The 18429-nt window shown below is 40.7% G+C and overlaps 1 protein-coding gene across 1 annotated transcript in view; it reads right to left on the bottom strand.

The window, feature by feature from the left end:
- The window catches only part of LOC127840424 (SCO-spondin-like), an 88152-nt gene that overhangs the window by 19053 nt on the left and 50670 nt on the right, over positions 1-18429 (bottom strand). The window contains exons 27-36 of the mRNA XM_052368839.1: positions 16455-16642; positions 14351-14490; positions 12813-12922; positions 12209-12361; positions 8536-8629; positions 6261-6421; positions 5877-5993; positions 4823-4945; positions 2942-3061; positions 1263-1379 (exon numbers count right to left, since the gene is read on the bottom strand). Coding sequence (XP_052224799.1) covers positions 1263-1379; positions 2942-3061; positions 4823-4945; positions 5877-5993; positions 6261-6421; positions 8536-8629; positions 12209-12361; positions 12813-12922; positions 14351-14490; positions 16455-16642 — 1323 coding nt within the window. The remainder of the gene's footprint in view (positions 1-1262; positions 1380-2941; positions 3062-4822; positions 4946-5876; positions 5994-6260; positions 6422-8535; positions 8630-12208; positions 12362-12812; positions 12923-14350; positions 14491-16454; positions 16643-18429) is intronic.

The following is an 18429-nucleotide window of genomic DNA, read 5'->3' on the forward strand; positions in this document are numbered from 1 at the left end:
ATAGTGCTCCTAATGACGTCATGTTCTGGTTCTGGTCACATTATACTAAATATTTACCCTTTATAAATCAATGTAAAAGCGACAACTTTAAGCGAAAATTAATGCAACTTTGTGCGCATAGAGATCCAAATAAGAGTACTGTCGATCACATTGAGCTCATCTAAAACACTTTTTCTAGAACCTGTATTGCTTTAATTTACATTTTATACAGTAAGAGCCACTTGCATGTCATCCTCAACCCAAATCCTTGATAAAAAAACTTTTGAAAAACACTGTTTTATATCATTTTTTACGTTGATCAAAGTTTGTTTACAACTCACGTTAAGGATACACTACACAAAGTAAAGAAAGAACTTAACACAAATCAAAATCGACTGTTTTTGCACCTTCTTTTTTCCGGCCGTGGAATTCTAGTGGAATGTACACCTTTTTCAGTTTAATTGTTTACCATAGTCTCTAACTTTATCATATTTCAGGTATTAAGTCGTGAAGAACTTATCATGCCCTATCACTTTCTACATAAAAAGAACCATAACAATAGTCTAAAGTGTAAAACATGCCTTCGAGTAAACTATGTTTTTTTTAGAGTGTACACCCATACAGGACTCAATTATTTAGTATAATGTAACCTTCTATTCAGACTAAATCGGAGATAATTTTTCATCGTAAGGATCTAACGCCAACGCATAATGGGTCATGTTCAGTTAACGTTTTATTTAGTTCGCAGCTGTCCGTTTTTAACCAATCAAATATCTTTTTATGTAAATGTGTTTAGCTTTTATCCTAACCTAAAGGACACAAAAGTATACCGTAGACGTTTAAGCGATGGTTTAATTGGTAATTGAAAGGTCATCTGGACTGACCTCTAATATGATACCATCATACCTTGTCAGCAGATAATACTAAAGCGTCAGACAGAAGATATTTTTATGAGGTTGGAAGAACGGAAGATAACAATTGGCTTTCTATAAATCCGCGTTCAGTGGAAACGATACTTAGCGCATGAGTGTAAAGTGACGTCTCGGATTAGCCTGTGCAATCCGCACAGGCTTATCAGGGAGAAACACTGTATAACCGTTTAGAAGAGACTTCTTTTTAGCGAAAATTTCCATAAAAGCAGAAAGAGTTCCTCTTGATGAGCGAAATGCACAGGCTAATCTGGAACATCTCTTTACGCACTTGCATTAAGCCCAGTTTTCCGAAAACCCGACTATATACAGCTTACATGCCAAGGTTGTTAATACAAGTTCATAAACACTCACTGCAGTTTCGTTCGTCACTGCCGTCAGCACAGTCCCGTACACCATCGCACTGTCGATACTTGTCCAGACATTCACAGCTCATGCACGCGAAGAGACCTTGGCCATCGCACGTGCAGTCTAAAATAGAAAAAAACATGTTAATATACCTTGGCCATCGCACGTGCAGTCTACAATAGAAAAAAACATGTTAATATACCTTGGCCATCGCACGTGCAGTTTAAAATGGAAAACATTTCAATTGACCATGGCCATCGCACATGCAGTCTAAAATGGAAAACATGTCAATAGACAATGGCTATCGCACAAACAGTGTAAAATGGAAAACATGTCAATAGACCATGGCTATCGCACGTGCAGTCTTAAATGTTGAACATTTCAATAGACCATGGCTATCGCACGTGCAGTCTAAAATGGAAAACATTTCAATAGACCATGGCTATCGCACGTGCAGTCTAAAATGGAAAACATGACAACAGACCTTGGCCATCGCACGTGTAGTCTAAAATGGAAAACATGTCAATAGATCTTGGCCATCGCACGTGCAGTCTGCAATTTGAAAGAAGCACAGGTAGTATGTTCATTTTAAAACAAATGAGCTTGGTCAAATGCTTGTGTGTAAAGCGTCGTCCAAGTTGAGCCTGAGCAGTCCGCACAAACTAATATGGGACGAAATGTTCTCCCTAGATTGGATAGTTAGTTAGGGAGACCTCTTTTAAACAAACATTCCGCGAAAGGGAATAATGTCGTCACTGCTTTGCCGATACGGACTGCACAGGCTTATCTGGGACGACAATTTAGGCTGCACAGGCTTATCTGGGACGACAATTTAGGCTGCACAGGCTTATCTGGGACGACAATTTAGGCTGCACAGGCTTATCTGGGACGACAATTTAGGCTGCACAGGCTTATCTGGGACGACAATTTAGGCTGCACATGCTTATCTGGGACGACAATTTAGGCTGCACAGGCTTATCTGGGACGACAATTTAGGCTGCACATGCTTATCTGGGACGACAATTTAGGCTGCACATGCTTATCTGGGACGACAATTTACGCACATGCAAGTATCATAGTTTTCCCAAAGCTCGGCCCAAACTTTATTGCAATATGCACACTTAATGATGACACAATTAATTCAGCAATACTAAGAACTTCTTTTTGACAAAATTGCCCATATAAATACCATTTCACCAAACAGTTTGTGTTCTAAACATTTTTCCAAAATGTACGGTAAATTAAAGTCAACAATCCCGAATTCACAAGTCTGGGGTCAAATGGACGTCAATTTTAATCCCTGTATCATATATAATATTTGAGCCTCGGTCTGGGACAAGAGTTAAGTAAATGCTCAATACGTGTCGAACTAGATTAGCTTGTGCTGTGCGCACAGGCGAAATTAAGGGACGACAGTTTCCGCTTTTATTGTATTTTTTGCTTTAGTTAAAGGAATTATCTTTTCAGCGAAAATATTGTTTATGCGGAAAGTGTAATCGTACATGCATTAAGCCCCGTTTTCCCAGATTGAGGCCCACATGTTTTGCAATATGTACTTGAATATTTTTTTAAACCATTAATGAAGCAATTCTCTGTATTTCTGTTTTACAAACATGTCCTTGTAATAACAAGGTTTTACTTTTACTTTTTAAGAATGCAAAATGATGTAATATTATGTTACATACTGCAGCCAATTTCGTCACTGCCATCCCCGCAGTCGTCGTGGCGGTCACAGCGGAGAGTATAAGGCAAACAGGCGCCATTGCCGCACCGGAAGGTCCGAACCACCGCGCACTCCTTGATCACTGAAATGTAGGACCAGAAATAGAGACATGCATTTATAGACAAGAACAAGTGCGGTGTTTTTATACACAACAACTAGTGCGTTATATTTCAGACAAGAAACAAGAGATGTGTTTGTCAGAAACACAATTCCCACTATTGCGTCGCTTTGTAGCCATATATTTGACCTTTGACCTTGAATGATTACCTTGACCTTTCACCACTCAGAATGTGCTGCTCCATGAGATACACATGCATACCAAATATCAAGTTGCTATATTCAATATAGCAACAGTTATGACCAAGGTTAACGTTTTGGGACAGACACACAGACACATAGACACACACATACAATTACACACAGGCTAAAAACAATATACCTCCTATCTTTCGATCATAAAAATGATGTGTATGTATACACAATAACTAGTGCGGTGACTTTATAGGTCGGAAAAAAGTTGCGGTGTATTTATATACCAGAAATAGTGCGAAGAATGTTCAGAAACAGTGTGGTGTATTTATAAACCAGAAAGAGTGTATTGATAGAATATTGCCTACATGTAGGACCAGAAACCAGTCCGCACAAGCTTATCGAGGACAATAAATTCCGTGTTAACTTGATTTTCGCTAATAAATGACTTCCTTTAAACCAAAAATACTAAAAAAGCGGAGGTTTCAGCCTAACTGCATTTTTTTTATTAAAAGTGTAATTCCTTTTACACGACAATTACAAGTGTCGACTTTTAGCTTACATTGTATTTTTCGTTTCAAGGAAGTTCCTTCTCTGTGAAAATCCAGTTAAGGCGGAAAGTGCCCCCAGTGGAGACTGCACAGGCTTATCTGGGACAACATTCAACGCAGTTCCACTAAGCAACGTTTTTTCCAGAACGAGGCCCATAAAAACGTCTCCACTAAAATAGGTGGACTAAACTCTGAGAACAACAATCTGAGGACTAAACTTTGAGGATTCCAATATGAGGACCAAATTGTGTTGATTCCAGTATGATGACTGCAATATGTGAACTATAACTAAGGACTACAATTTGAGGACTACTATGTGAGGTCAACCATGTAAGGACTATAAGCTGACGACTACAATATGAGGACTACAATATGAGTACTACAATGTGAGGACTACAGTGTGAGGACTACAATGTGAGGACTACTATATGAGGACTATAAGCTGAAGACTACAATATTAGAACTACAATATTAGGACTACAAATGTGAGGACTACAATGTGAGGACTACTATGTGAGAACTACTATATGAGGACTATAATGTGAGAACTACATATGAGGACTACAATGTGAGGACTAAAATGTGAGAACAATATAGGAGGACTACAGGGTGAGAACTTCAATATGAGGACTACAATTTGAGAACTACAATCTGATGACTTCAATCTGAGGACAACAATCTGAGGGCTTCAATGTGATAAGTACAATGTAAGGACTACAATGTGAGGACTACAATGTGATAACTACAATGTGAGGACTACAATGTGAAACCTACAATATGAAGACTACAATCTGAGGAAAATTTGAGGACTACAATCTGAGTAATAGAATCTCAGGATAACAATCTGAGGACAAAAAATGTAAGGACTACATTATGAGGACTACACTTTGATGACTTATTTTTGCTCTTACCTGAAAAATTAAAGCGGAAAGTGTCGTCCCTTATTGGCCTGCCCGAATTGCACAGGCTTATCAGGGACGACAGTTTACCCTCATGAATTAAGCCCAAATTTTCTATAGCGAGGTTCATTTATTTCCTCGTACCTGGACAGTTTCGTTCATCAGAGCCGTCCATGGGCCCACAGTCGGACTCGCCGTCACATTTGAAGCTCAGCGGGATACAGTAGCCGGAGCGGCACGTGAACTCATCGGGACCACAGGGAGGCACTGCCGGTGGAGAAATAGTTAAAACTTATCGGAAGGTTCATTGCATCGAAATCCTTAGAATAATCGATACACGTTCGAGGCCGTCGTTTCCAGGCTAGAACGTGGTGTCTAGCGGGTAGGTTTAATTTAAACCTATTTATTTTAGCTCTATAGCATCGAAAGCCTAAGGCTTATCGCTACACTTTCGATTCCGTTTCCTGGGCCTAGAACCAGTACTTGGTGTCTTTGGGGAAGGTTTAACGGACGCTCTCACAGTTGGGATCGAACACGTGACCTCCCGGTCGCTAGGGAGAGACCATATCCACTACAATACGATGACCTCTTAGAAACAGTTAAAATTTACTTATTTACAAAAAGTGTCAGCTAAGTTCAGAATGTAATGTACTCCCTTTGGGTTGTATCAAGATTGCGAAAAAATCGCAGAATTACGTTTGAGGGATTAGTGTCTCTAATTGCAACGGAAAACCAATTTTGCAAAGTTTTAACACGTGGCATAATTATTTGTTTGGATCTTAAATTCTTAAATGTTCAAACAAGGAAATCAGAGGAAATAAATGTTCCACGAATAATAAAGGTTTCACAGTATACGACACCAGAGTGCAGTATGATTTGCATTTTTATATTCATTTTGTTAAACTTCGTTTCTCATAATACAACATACAAGTTGTGATTGTTTTACCATAAATGTTACGAAAAGAACAATTTACATTACTAACTGTTATATCTTTGTCCGAAAAATCATCAACACGTTATGAGACCAGGGATAAGTTAAATATATGTACGTTATTTGGACATTCATTACATCAATTTTGAAAATGACTAGAACCTGTTGCTGCCCCCTCCCACATTCCTGCCCCCCTACCGCCCTCCCCCATCCGCCCCTCCTTCCGCACCCCTCCCGCCCCCCCCCCCCCCCCCCCTCTGAACTCACCACCGCAGTCGGCCTCGTCGGACATGTCCAGGCAGTCGTAGAAGCCGTCACATTTAAACTTTACGTTGATACAGCGGCCGTTACCGCAGCGAAATTCGTCCTTGTCACATTGCTTCGCTGAAATGACGTCATATGACACGTGAAAATCATTTCAATGCTGGAATAGAATCTTGCTTCACTGAAATGACGCCATATGACGTCAAGTTTTTTTTAAATTTGCGTCTAATTGACAACGAAAACTCCTGGATAAGCAAATTAAAAAAAAGTGATATTGACAACAAAATGAAACAATGTCGCCCTTGTTGAATTACACAGTTATAATTTGAAGCATAAACTATTTCATGGAAATCTATTTAAGTGCTGGGTTATTGTTCCCACTTCTACCTGTGCAGTTGTTTTCGTCGCTCCCGTCGTGGCAGTCCGAGTACCCGTCACACACGTACTGCTGACCGATACAGTCTCCGTTTGTACACAGGAACTCCCCGGGAGCGCAGGCTCCCGTACAGTTGGTACCCGTGCACTCGAACTTGCCTCGCTTGCACGTGCTGTAAATAAAATAAAATGTAGCCTCTTTTTAGGAAAATGGCGTTTAATGCATTTCATAAAGTGTCGGCCAAGATTAGTCTCCGCACTCCGCACAGGCTAATCAGAGAAGACACTTTTCGCCGTAACTGGATTTTCACTAATAAGAGACATCTTTTAATCGAACAATTCGATAAACACGAAAAGTGACACTTTGTGTCCAATTAAAAAGATCTGTTTTCCCAGAGCTAATCTCGTGTATATTGAGCCGTGCACTCGATTATTTATTGCTCTGGAAAAATGGGGCTTAATTCATGTGTGTTAAGTGGCGAACCAAATTAGCCAGTGCAATCAGGAACGACACTTTCCGCTTTCACTGAATTCTTAGAAGACTATTTAACGATAATCTAGGCAAAAAGTGGTTCCCCTGATGCGGACTTCACATTAGTAAATGCATTAAGCCCCGTTTTTCTAAAGCAAGGCTCAAATATAAGCCAATCACATTTAGCATTTTTCTACTTCTCTATGTCGAGGTGTTTTTTATCTATGGTTCTATTCAATTATTCGTTTAAACTGACGATTATTTATAACGCCAAAGTATGGTAAATTGAGAAATCGGATTAATCAGTCAGCACACAACACATAAATGTAGTATATCAAATCTTGTTGTCCAGTCTTTTCTATATAATATTTTAAAAACTAGATCTGGTGTTACCAGTTCATGCACTCGTGGTGTGAGGAAGTCCCTGGTGGTAGGTAAAAAAAAAAGCTTGGACTCAAACCACCAAAATGGCTTACACATTATTTTTTCTAAACTAGCTCGGATTCAATACGACCAAAATGGCCGTCAATTAATCTAAAAAAGCTCTGACTCCAAACCACCAAAATTGTGCTTTCTCAAATAGCTAAGCCTTGAAACAACGAAAAAAGCTTGCAAATTATTTTTTTCTAAAACCAGCAATATGGATTGCAAATTTATTTTTCACGAACGCTGGGAGTCATTACCAATAATCAAATTATTTTTTCTTAAACTTGATCAGTGATTACCAGTTCATACAGTTTTGTTTCACGGCTGTCCCTGGTAGGTAGGTCTGACCGCCCTGGGTACACGGACAGTCGTCTGCGGGCACTCACTTACCAGTTCAAGCAGTTGTGTTTCACGGCTGTCCCATGTGGATAGTTCTGACCATCCTGGGTACACGGGCAGTCGTCTGCGAGCACGCACTTACCAGTCAATACAGTTGTGTTTCAAGGCAGTCCCTGGTGGAAAGGTCTGACCGCCCTGGGTACACGGACAGTCGTCTGCGGGCACGCACTTACCAGTTCATACAGTTGTGTTTGACTGATGTCCCGGGTGGGTTGGTCTGACCGCCCTGGGTACACGGGCAGTCTGGCCCTGGTAGATATGTCTGACCGCCCTGGGTACACGGACAGTCGTCTGCGAGCACGCACTTACCAGTTCATACAGTTGTGTTTGACTGATGTCCCGGGTGGGTTGGTCTGACCGCCCTGGGTACACGGGCAGTCTGGCCCTGGTAGATAGGTCTGACCGCCCTGGGTACACGGACAGTCGTCTTCGGGAACACACTTACCAATTCATACAGTTGTGTTTCACGGCTGTCCCTGGAGGTTAGGTCTGACCGCTCTGGGTACACGGACAGTCGTCTGCGGGCACGCACTTACCAGTTCAAGCAGTTGTGTTTCACGGCTGTCCCTGGTGGATAGGTCTGACCATCCTGGGTACACCGGCAGTCGTCTGCGAGCACGCACTTACCAGTTAATACAGTTGTGTTTCAAGGCAGTCCCTGATGGAAAGGTCTGACCGCCCTGAGTACACTAACAGTCGTCTGCGGGCACGCTCTTACCAGTTCATACAGTTGTGTTTGACTGATATCCCGGGTGGGTTGGTCTGACCGCCCTGGGTACACGGGCAGTCTGGCCCTGGTAGATATGTCTGACCGCCCTGGGTACACGGACAGTCGTCTGCGAGCACGCACTTACCAGTTCATACAGTTGTGTTTGACTGATGTTCCGGGTGGGTTGGTCTGACCGCCCTGGGTACACGGGCAGTCTGGCCCTGGTAGATAGGTCTGACCGCCCTGGGTACACGGACAGTCGTCTTCGGGCACACACTTACCAGTTCATACAGTTGTGTTTCACGGCTGTCCCTGGAGGATAGGTCTGACCGCTCTGGGTACACGGACAGTCGTCTGCGGGCACGCACTTCTCACCTGTAACAGGGCATATTATGGTTCATTTATGCCTAGTGGACTCTTCATATCGTTCTAAATTGGATCAATTTATTTCCAAATTAGGGGTGTCTAGTATATTTATTTCTATATTTAGAATATTTCTTACAGAAATTCCTTTAAGAAAACAGCGCAGACCCTGATGAGACGCCGCATCATGCCAAGGCCTTTTTCTAGACGCTAGGCATAAATTGGTTAGAATTCATTCAAAAGTGTTGGACGATAAACAAATATTTCATCTTTAAATGCCAACAGGAAAAAAATCAACACCACATATAGATGTATTTTGAATTTAAGAAATAATATTTTTCTATCATGGTTTGTTGTCGAATAACCCACAGTAAGGAGTATAGATGCGTAGGAATTAAATCACGGGTGCGAAGCACGAGTGATTTGATAAGACGCATCTATACTCCTTACTGTGGGTTATTCGACAGCAAACCATCATACAAAAATATTATTTCGATTCTAACACGATTCTGATTGATTTGGTTCAAGCATTTGGACGTGAACTATATTTTTTAATACTCCGCCCTTCTTAGTACAAAGTTCACTATTTAGTGACGTCATTGAATTGTACAAACATATGACGTCATTTTCATTCATAATTATTTTGCAAATGACGTCACTTTCATTGAGAACAACAATCGTAGAAACTAAATGACGCCACGTTTATTGATGCTTCTGAAAAGCTGACATGCTATAAATGTTTCTTAATTAAGTTTCTTAACAAATAACATTATTTCCAGGCGTGGTTATGCCACGTATCACCAAATATACAATTTGTTGTTTCATTACATTTATATACATGCTACATGCATTACTTTTATATCGGGATTTAGCACGTGCCTTTTACTGCAATATTTTCTTTATTTATTTGGAACTATTTTCGAAACATTAAGCTCCGCCCATAATTTATTGCAGAATAACCCACACTTGATTTCCTTCTTTGTCTATAGAAAACAAGTCGCGTGCCGTGTTAGAATTTTAAATAAAAGAATTAAACTCGAGGAATTAATCGCGACAACACAATAAATAAATTACATATATTTTATACCAGTTGGGCGCCTTTTATGCCCAATGAATACACCTAACCTAAAACACCTTTAAATATACTGTGTAATATAGGTACACATTCCTTAAAGCAACATACCCTTTTTTTCATTTTTTGTGCGTGAATTTTACCCATATCTTGATGTACTTGTGTATTGCTATTCCACATAAGTGAACACTTAAATCAGGTTTGAAATAGACACTGTTTTAAAACATATGAGTCGTGTTCTGGAAAAACTGGGCATAATACACGTGCATAAAGTGTCGTCCCAGATTAGCCTGTGCAGTCCACACAGGCTAATCAGGGACGACACTTTCCGCTTGTATGGTATTTTTCGTTTAAAGGAAGTCTCTTCTACACAAAAATCCAGTTAAGGCCGAAAGTGTCGTCCCTGATTAGCCTGTGCGGACTGGGACGACACTTTACGCACAAGCATTAAGCCCAGTTTTGTCAGAACGCGGCTCATATCTTACTCACACCAACCATAGTCTTTATAGAAGATACGCACCATTACTAATATCGGAAACATGTTAAACAAATATACGCTTTTTACTTGTATTTTAAAAATAGTACATTATATGCTAAAAATATCATGTTTACAAGGCAAATAAAAAATGTAATTACAAAACATCTTTATGCTGAGTCAGCTGATAGACAACAGTAAAGCATGGATTTCAATAGAAGCACAATCCTGCGTTTTCATGCAAGCATCTCGCAATTTTGTAACTTTTGACAACTCCAAATTATCTGCCTTGATTCATTTTTAATGCAAATTAGCTTTAAACTTATATACATTTATCGTATATAACACATACTACTGTTCTTTAGTTAAGCAATATTTACTGATAGTTATACGAAGCAATATTTCTAGAGCAATCAATAAATTGTCAGCAACAAAATATCTAGACTTCAGTACTTTGATACTTAAAATATAATTTGACGCCCGAAAAGTTCAAGCAAAGGGTCCTAAACTATTGGTTTTCAAAATCTTCTGAAATCTCTGAAATTAAATGGAACATGACAGGTTTCCTAGGAAATTAGGAGGTATTAAAATTTGCATAAAGGACCTAAAACGGTGCATTCTTAATAATGCATACAAACTAAACTAAAACAAAAAAGGGATTACTACACATTCATTGTTGAATATAAAGTAACATAGATCGTAAATAGGAAAGAAAATTAAATGCGAAATAACCAGTACATGATTCTGTAACTCAATCTTTTTCAACGTTAAACATTTGTTGACTCTGTGAAAAAAAAGCTAAGGAGAAGTCATTAACATTTGCTTAATGGATTTTGGGTTTTAATAAAGACCTGCTTTGTTTATGCTTTCTTCAGAACAAAGATCTTGCAGGAATTAAAATTGTATGCGGACAAACCGACCGACAGTTCTACAAATTATAATAACGCATCGATTTATTGGTTAAATTTCCGTGTAGAAGTGGATAAGGGAAAAATGAGAAGACGCAATAATTAATTTCATGATTGAAACAGTTTGCTAACTTTATTCCCGAAGCAGCATAACGTATTTGAGTACATAAGCCTTGTTTTGGGAAATCTGGGATTTATGCATGTGCGTAAAGTGTCATCCAGGATAAGCCCGTGTAGAAGAAGCCTCATCTAAACGAAAAACATGATAATGCAGAAAATTTCGTCCCTGATTAGCCTGAACGGATTGCACAGGCTCATCTGGGGAAAAAAAATTCTCCGCACATGCATTAAGCCCCGTTGTCCCAAAGCGAGCGTTACATACCACGTTCTACCACCATACATACCAAGTTCTACCACCGTACATACCAAGTTCTACCACCGTACATACCAAGTTCTACCACCGTACAAACCAAGTTCTACCACCGTACATACCAAGTTCTACCACCGTACATACCAAGTTCTATCACCGTACATACCAAGTTCTACCATCGTACATACCAAGTTCTACCACCGTACAAACCAAGTTCTACCACCGTACATACCAAGTTCTACCACCGTACATACCATGTTCTACCACCATACATACCAAGTTCTACCATCATACATACCAAGTTCTACCACCGTACAAATCAAGTCCTACCACCTTACATATCAAGTTTTACCACCGTACATACCAAGTTGTACGACGGTACATATCAAGTTTTATCACCGTGCATACCAAGTTCTACCACCGTACATACCAAGTTCTACCAAGGTACATACCAAGTTCTACCACCGTATATAAAAAGTTCTACCACCGTACATACCAAGTTCATCCACGTCCGTACATACCAAGTTCTACCATCATACATACCAAGTTCTACCACCGCACATACAAAGTTCTACTTGCGAACATACTAAGTTCGTCCACCGTACATACCAAGTTCATCCACGTCCGTACATACCAAGTTCTACCACCGCACATACAAAGTTCTACCAGCGAACATACTAAGTTTTACCACAGTACATACCAAGTTCTACCACCGTACATAGCAAGTTTTACCACCGTACATACCAAGTTCTTTTACCGTACATACCAAGTTCCACGAATCCCTGTGGACAGAAGCATCCCTCCACGCAGGGGGAGGAGTCAGTGGGTGTGTCGTCTGGTCCCCAGCCCAATGTGTCGCACGTCTGCAGGTACGGGGAACCACAGGGCGTGTAAACCTTCCCGTAGTCGCACTGCAACGCTGTGGAAAGAATAACGTTTTTTTAATTATTTTTTAACTTTACATAGGGGACAAAGTGCTATTGTTTAATGTATACGATTTTAGCCTCATTCCGTAAAAACCGTGCTTTAATCATGTGCGCTAACTGTGCTTTAATCATGTGCGTTAACTGTGCTTTAATCATGTGCGTTAACTGTGCTTTAATCATGTGCGTAAAGTGTTGTTTCAGATTAGCCTGTAATTCCACACACAGGATAATCAGGGATGAAACTTTCCGCTTTTATATAATTGTTCGTGTTAAGGATGTTTCTTCTAAACGAAAATCCAGTTTAGGCGAAAATCCAGTTTAGGCGAAAAATGTCGTCCCGATTAGCCAGTGCTTAATGCACAGGCTGATCTTTAACGACATCCTTTGTAAGTGCATTAAGCTCAGTTAGACCAGAACGAGGCTCACATTGTGAAATTTACTCACGGCACAGTTTCTGGGTTCGCCAGCGCACAGGGGTACCAAGCTCGTTACATTTCTCGGCGAAGTTTGCGAGGGAAGTACACAGACAGTCGCAGTCTCCACCCATGTCACATCTGAAACAGACGGCGAATATGATACAGACGGCGAATATGTCACAGACGGCGAATATGTCACAGACGGCGAATATGTCACATACGGCGAATCATTTAAACAGGCGGCGAATATGTCACATACGGCGAATATGTCACAGACGGCGAATGATTTGAAACAGGCGGCGCATATGTCACAGACGGCGAATCATTTGAAACAGACGGCGAATTTGGCATTGTGATGACGTCTGTAAAGTAAACTATATAATAATGATGATGGAGTCGCGCTATGGGAAAACGGTGCTTAAGGCATATTCGTAAAGTGTCGTCATAGATTAGCTTGTGCAGTCCGCATAGGCTTATCAGGGACAACACTTTTCAGCATACACTCGATTATCGTTTACCATTAAAGCGGAAAGAGTCCTCCCTTAATCTGAGAAAAGACTTAATGAACATAAATTAAGCCTTTTTTCACAGAGCGTGTCAATTATTAAATTATTTTTTTCACGTAATCAGTTATCGCCTGTTGTCCGTTATTCGTTAATTGTAAATTTTGCAATATTTTAATTTCGGTCCCTTTTATAGCTCTAATTCAAATGGATGATCCATGGATTACTCACTTTCCAAGTTGTTCTACAAGTCATTTCTGAAGTTGAAAAGCTACACGCTTTTGTGAATGTTACTAGGGTCAAAGCTGTTGAGAAGGTAACTAGGGTTGCGCCCAACCATATATAAAGCGCATCCAATTTGTCAATCCCAAAATGAAGACACAAATTGTATAATAAAAACAAGGAACAAAATTGTCACACAACCATGTTTTCAATTTGAAAAAAAAAGTCTGATAAAGGGAGACAACTCAAACTGAACTGATTGTTTATAATTGAACCCTTTGTTTCAAAATAAATCTATTTTTAGTCGTGGCGACTTTGACCTTGGAGATATTGACGTAATTCTTATGTGCGACACACCGTCCCATGATGGTGAACAAATGTGCCAAATGATTTTGAAATCTCACAATGAATGACATAGTTATGGCCTGGACAAGCTTATTTATGGCCATTTTTTACCTTTAAACTCAAAGTGTGCCCTTGACCTTGGAGATATCGATGTAATTTTTTTCGCGCGACACAACGTCTAATGATGACAAACAAATGTTCACAGTGATTTTAAAATCTCACAATGAACGACAAAATTATGGCCCGGAGAAGCTTGTTCCTCCCGCCCGCCAGCACGCCGGCCCGCCGACATTCGCCAATCTAATAACCAGTTTTTCCTTCGGAAAACCTGGTTAAAAATCAAAAAGGCTGCCATCGTATATTTTCCCAGGGGTTGCATCAATAAAAAACGTGCACCATTTTTTTAATTGACATTTTGAGCGTACAAAACTCTTCGTAGTACATGGTAAAGTATGGTATTTTTTTAAGTAGTTGTGGTCCGGGGAATGAACGTTACCTGCAGGCGTCAAACACACAGTCCTGGTAGTAGAACTTCTCCATCCAGTCTTCCATCTTCTCTCGGCAGGCGGAGAACACGTCCCCCGTCACTATGAGTGAACACATCTGGGTCGCCCACGGCTCGCGATGCTCCACTCCCTGCGCATGCGCAGAGAAACAAAAATAATTAAAGGAGTTTTCACTTAATCATATAATCAAGCTCAATTGCGCCTAAACCCTGACAAGTATTACTTGTCATCTCTACCATTGTTCATTCAACTGATATTTAATAAGCCTCACTCTGGGAAAACGGGGTTTAATTCATATGCGTGAAGTGTCGCACCAGATAACGGGGTTTAATTCATATCTGTGAAGTGTCGCACCAGATAACGGGGTTTAATAAATATGTGTGAAGTGTCGCACCAGATAACGGGGTTTAATTCATATGTGTGAATTGTCTCACCAGATAACGGGGTTTAATTCATATGCGTGAAGTGTCGCCTCATATAACGGGGTTTAATTCATATGTGTGAAGTGTCGCCCCAGATAACGGGGTTAAATACATATGTGTGAAGTGTCGCACCAGATAACGGGGTTTAATTCATATGTGTGAAGTGTCGCACCAGATAACGGGGTTTAATTCATATCTGTGAAGTGTCGCACCAGATAACGGGGTTTAATTCATATCTGTGAAGTGTCGCACCAGATAACGGGGTTTAATTAATATGTGTGAAGTGTCGCACCAGATAACGGGGTTTAATTCATATGTGTGAAGTGTCGCACCAGATAACGGGGTTTAATTCATATGCGTGAAGTGTCGCCTCAGATAACGGGGTTTAATTCATATGTGTGAAGTGTCGCCCCAGATAACGGGGTTAAATACATATGTGTGAAGTGTCGCACCAGATAACGGGGTTTAATTCATATGTGTGAAGTGTCGCACCAGATAACGGGGTTTAATTAATATCTGTGAAGTGTCGCACCAGATAACGGGGTTTAATTCATATGTGTGAAGTGTCGCCCCAGATAACGGGGTTTAATTCATATGTGTGAGTGTCGCACCAGATAACGGGGTTTAATGCATATGTGTGAAGTGTCGCCCCAGGCTAATCAAGAGTGACACTTTTCGACTTAACTGGATTTTGCTATGGAGACGCTTTCTTTAAACGAACAATAACACAAAAAAGCAAAATGTCGCCCCTTATTAGCCTGTGCTGACTACACAGGCTAATCTGGGATGACACTTTACGCACATACGTTAAGTCAGTTTTCCCAAAACAAGGAAGTATTAATTGTTAATTCATTCAAATTAACCCATTTATGCCTAGTGAACTCTCACATCCTTCTAAATTTGATTAATTTATTTCCAAAATTAGGGATCTCTAGTATATTTATTTCTATATTTAGAATATTTCTTACAGAAATTTCTTTAGGCAAACAGCGCAGACCCTGATGAGACGCCGCATCATTCGGCGTCGCATCTGGGTCTACGCTGTTTGCCAAGGTCTTTTTTCTAGACGCTAGGCATAAATGGGTTAATGTACTAAGTATTCAAGCTCGTTTGCTCCCAACGTCTTTAGGTTATTACGACGAACTTGAGCATGTTTCCTAGGTAGTACCAGCACTTGGTGTCAATGGGTACATATTGAGCACGCTACCATATTTGGAATTAAAGAGCGCTTGACTTTGCTTGACTCCGCTGCGTCAAAATGGTCAACTTTGAAGTCGCGAAGACAGGTTACAGAAATGGATTTCAAAAGACACGATAATTCATCAGTATTTAAATTTACACAAAAACAGGTCAAATATATACTTGTTACATATAATGACTGTTCTTTCAACAGATATTAAATTAGTCTGGTTCTTGGAAGACTGGTATAAATGCATGTGCGCAAATTTCCGTCCATAAATCAGGGACTACATTCTCCGCTTGCATGGATTTTTGTTTTGTTTTAAAGAAGTCTATTTTAAACGAAAATCCAGTTGAGTGGAAAGTGTCGTTCCTGTTTACCATGGGCTAACTGCACAGGCTGGGATGACAATTAACGCATTTGCATTTAGCCTAGATTTCTCAGAACGCAGCTCGGGCTCATTTTATGATAGCACGTTATTCCTCAACTCACATGGCACGGGTCGAGCTCTTCGGGTCGAGGTGTCGGAGCGTCCGCGCAGGCGGTGCTAGTTTTCCAGTCGTTTGCAAAGTCAACCACGTTAAGGCCTCCGTCATTGTTCTGTCGCCCATCAAAGTTGCCGCAAAGCCCCTCCACGTTGTTACGCCAGGACCCATCCAGATAGACGCCAACGCGGGTACCTGCGTGTGAGATGTATGTGCTTTCTGTTATCAGTGCTTTTTGCGGTCAATTTCGGGGCCGATCTTTGGCCCCATTCCGAATGTCAACAAATATTTATTTTTCCCAAATGACGGCATAAACTTAAAAATTGAAGGTTTATGCCTACACATTTACTATGTTGAACATTTGTAGGGATAGTATTGAAAACAACCTTTTTTCTCAATTGTTAAAGAATTTGTAAGCAAAAAAGTGCATTGCGATTTTCCTCAACCGATAGGGCTCCGTCCCCATTACCAAAATGGTGAAAACAACACTGGTAATGGGCGTTTCTTTGCTTTGCATTGAATTAAGTCATTCGTGTTTTTATGTATGCATAAGCATAGTGTCGTGATCTCAAAACAGTTATTTACTTACATTGTTATAGTTGCTATCCATATGTAACATCTTCTTCTATCAAATAAGTCATTATTCAATGTATGCTCAAATTCGTATGATACAATATGTATTTTGAACGCATTACCGAATAAACTGTTCATATGACGTTAACACATTTTAGGTAAAAATAAACAGTTCTTGGGTATTTCGTTTAAATGTTTTGTCCTGATTAAAAGCGTTCGAAACTTGAACTACATGTACAGTGTCGCGCCATCCTCGTGGAAAGCATGAGCTTTCATGTTTGATTTCTTACTTAAAAAGTAAGTTGATGTGTAGAGCATTTAAGAACTAGCAAACCTTTATCTAAGTTATAAACACATTGTTTATGCTGTATCAACAACGCTATGGTTGTAGAGATAGGTCCGTATGCAAAAACAAATGGCCATACTTCTGCCAAAACTCATAGATGCCAAAATGCTGTTCTTTATGACAATAAAGGTGGGTTTCCACTGCCGATCCGATCAACTCGATCATCCCGATCACCGAAATTTCCCGACCAAAGCCGACCAAGCTCGACTAGAAAGGGTATACACGACTTCTTCTCGACCTCTTGTCGATAACACACGACCCCCACACGACTCATTCACGACGTCCACTCAACCATCTATCCGATTACCGCTCGATCATCTCGACCTATACGCGAGCCCCATACGATCTCAACTCAACCAAGTGGACCTCAGCTCGATCGCCACCAGATCTTCACACGACCAGATCGTGATGGTCGTACTACAGTCGTACAAAGCGATCTAAAATAACTCGGGTAGAGGTCGAGCCGATCGTGTACAGAGCTCGTGTATAGTTGAATAGCAATCGGGAAGTGATCGTGTACGGTCGAGTCGCCGTCGGGTAGCAGTCTAGTAAATCTGTACATCAAATCGAATAGAGGTCGAGTGGATGGTGTTGCGATCTAAAATAACTCGGGTAGAGGTCGAGCGGATCGGGTACAGATCGTGTAAAAGATGTCAACCCGATCGCCACACGATTGCTCCACGATCAACTCGATCTTCTACTCGACTAATACACGACCACTTCCCGAGCGCTTCTCGATCCATTTCCTACTCGACAGCTACTCGATAGTTTTTGGCATGTCAAAAAATATCGGGTAGGAAGCCCGACCAATGCCAACCTACCCGACCGTCCCCGACCACTCATGCTGACCGAACCAGACCGATCGAGTTGATCTGATCGAGTTGATCTGATCGGCAGTGGGAACCCAGCTTAACAGTAATTGTACAGTTATTGTATATACCTCCACGTGGACCGCGTGCTGTCGGCTGCCCGATTGCTGATTGGCTGATTGTTCTGATAAAATTGGGCGCAATGCATGTGCGTAAAGTGTCGTCCCAGATTATCCTGTGCAGTCCACACAGGC

This window comes from Dreissena polymorpha, chromosome 8, assembly GCF_020536995.1.
Source record: "Dreissena polymorpha isolate Duluth1 chromosome 8, UMN_Dpol_1.0, whole genome shotgun sequence".
NCBI classification, from domain to species: Eukaryota; Metazoa; Mollusca; class Bivalvia; order Myida; family Dreissenidae; genus Dreissena; species Dreissena polymorpha.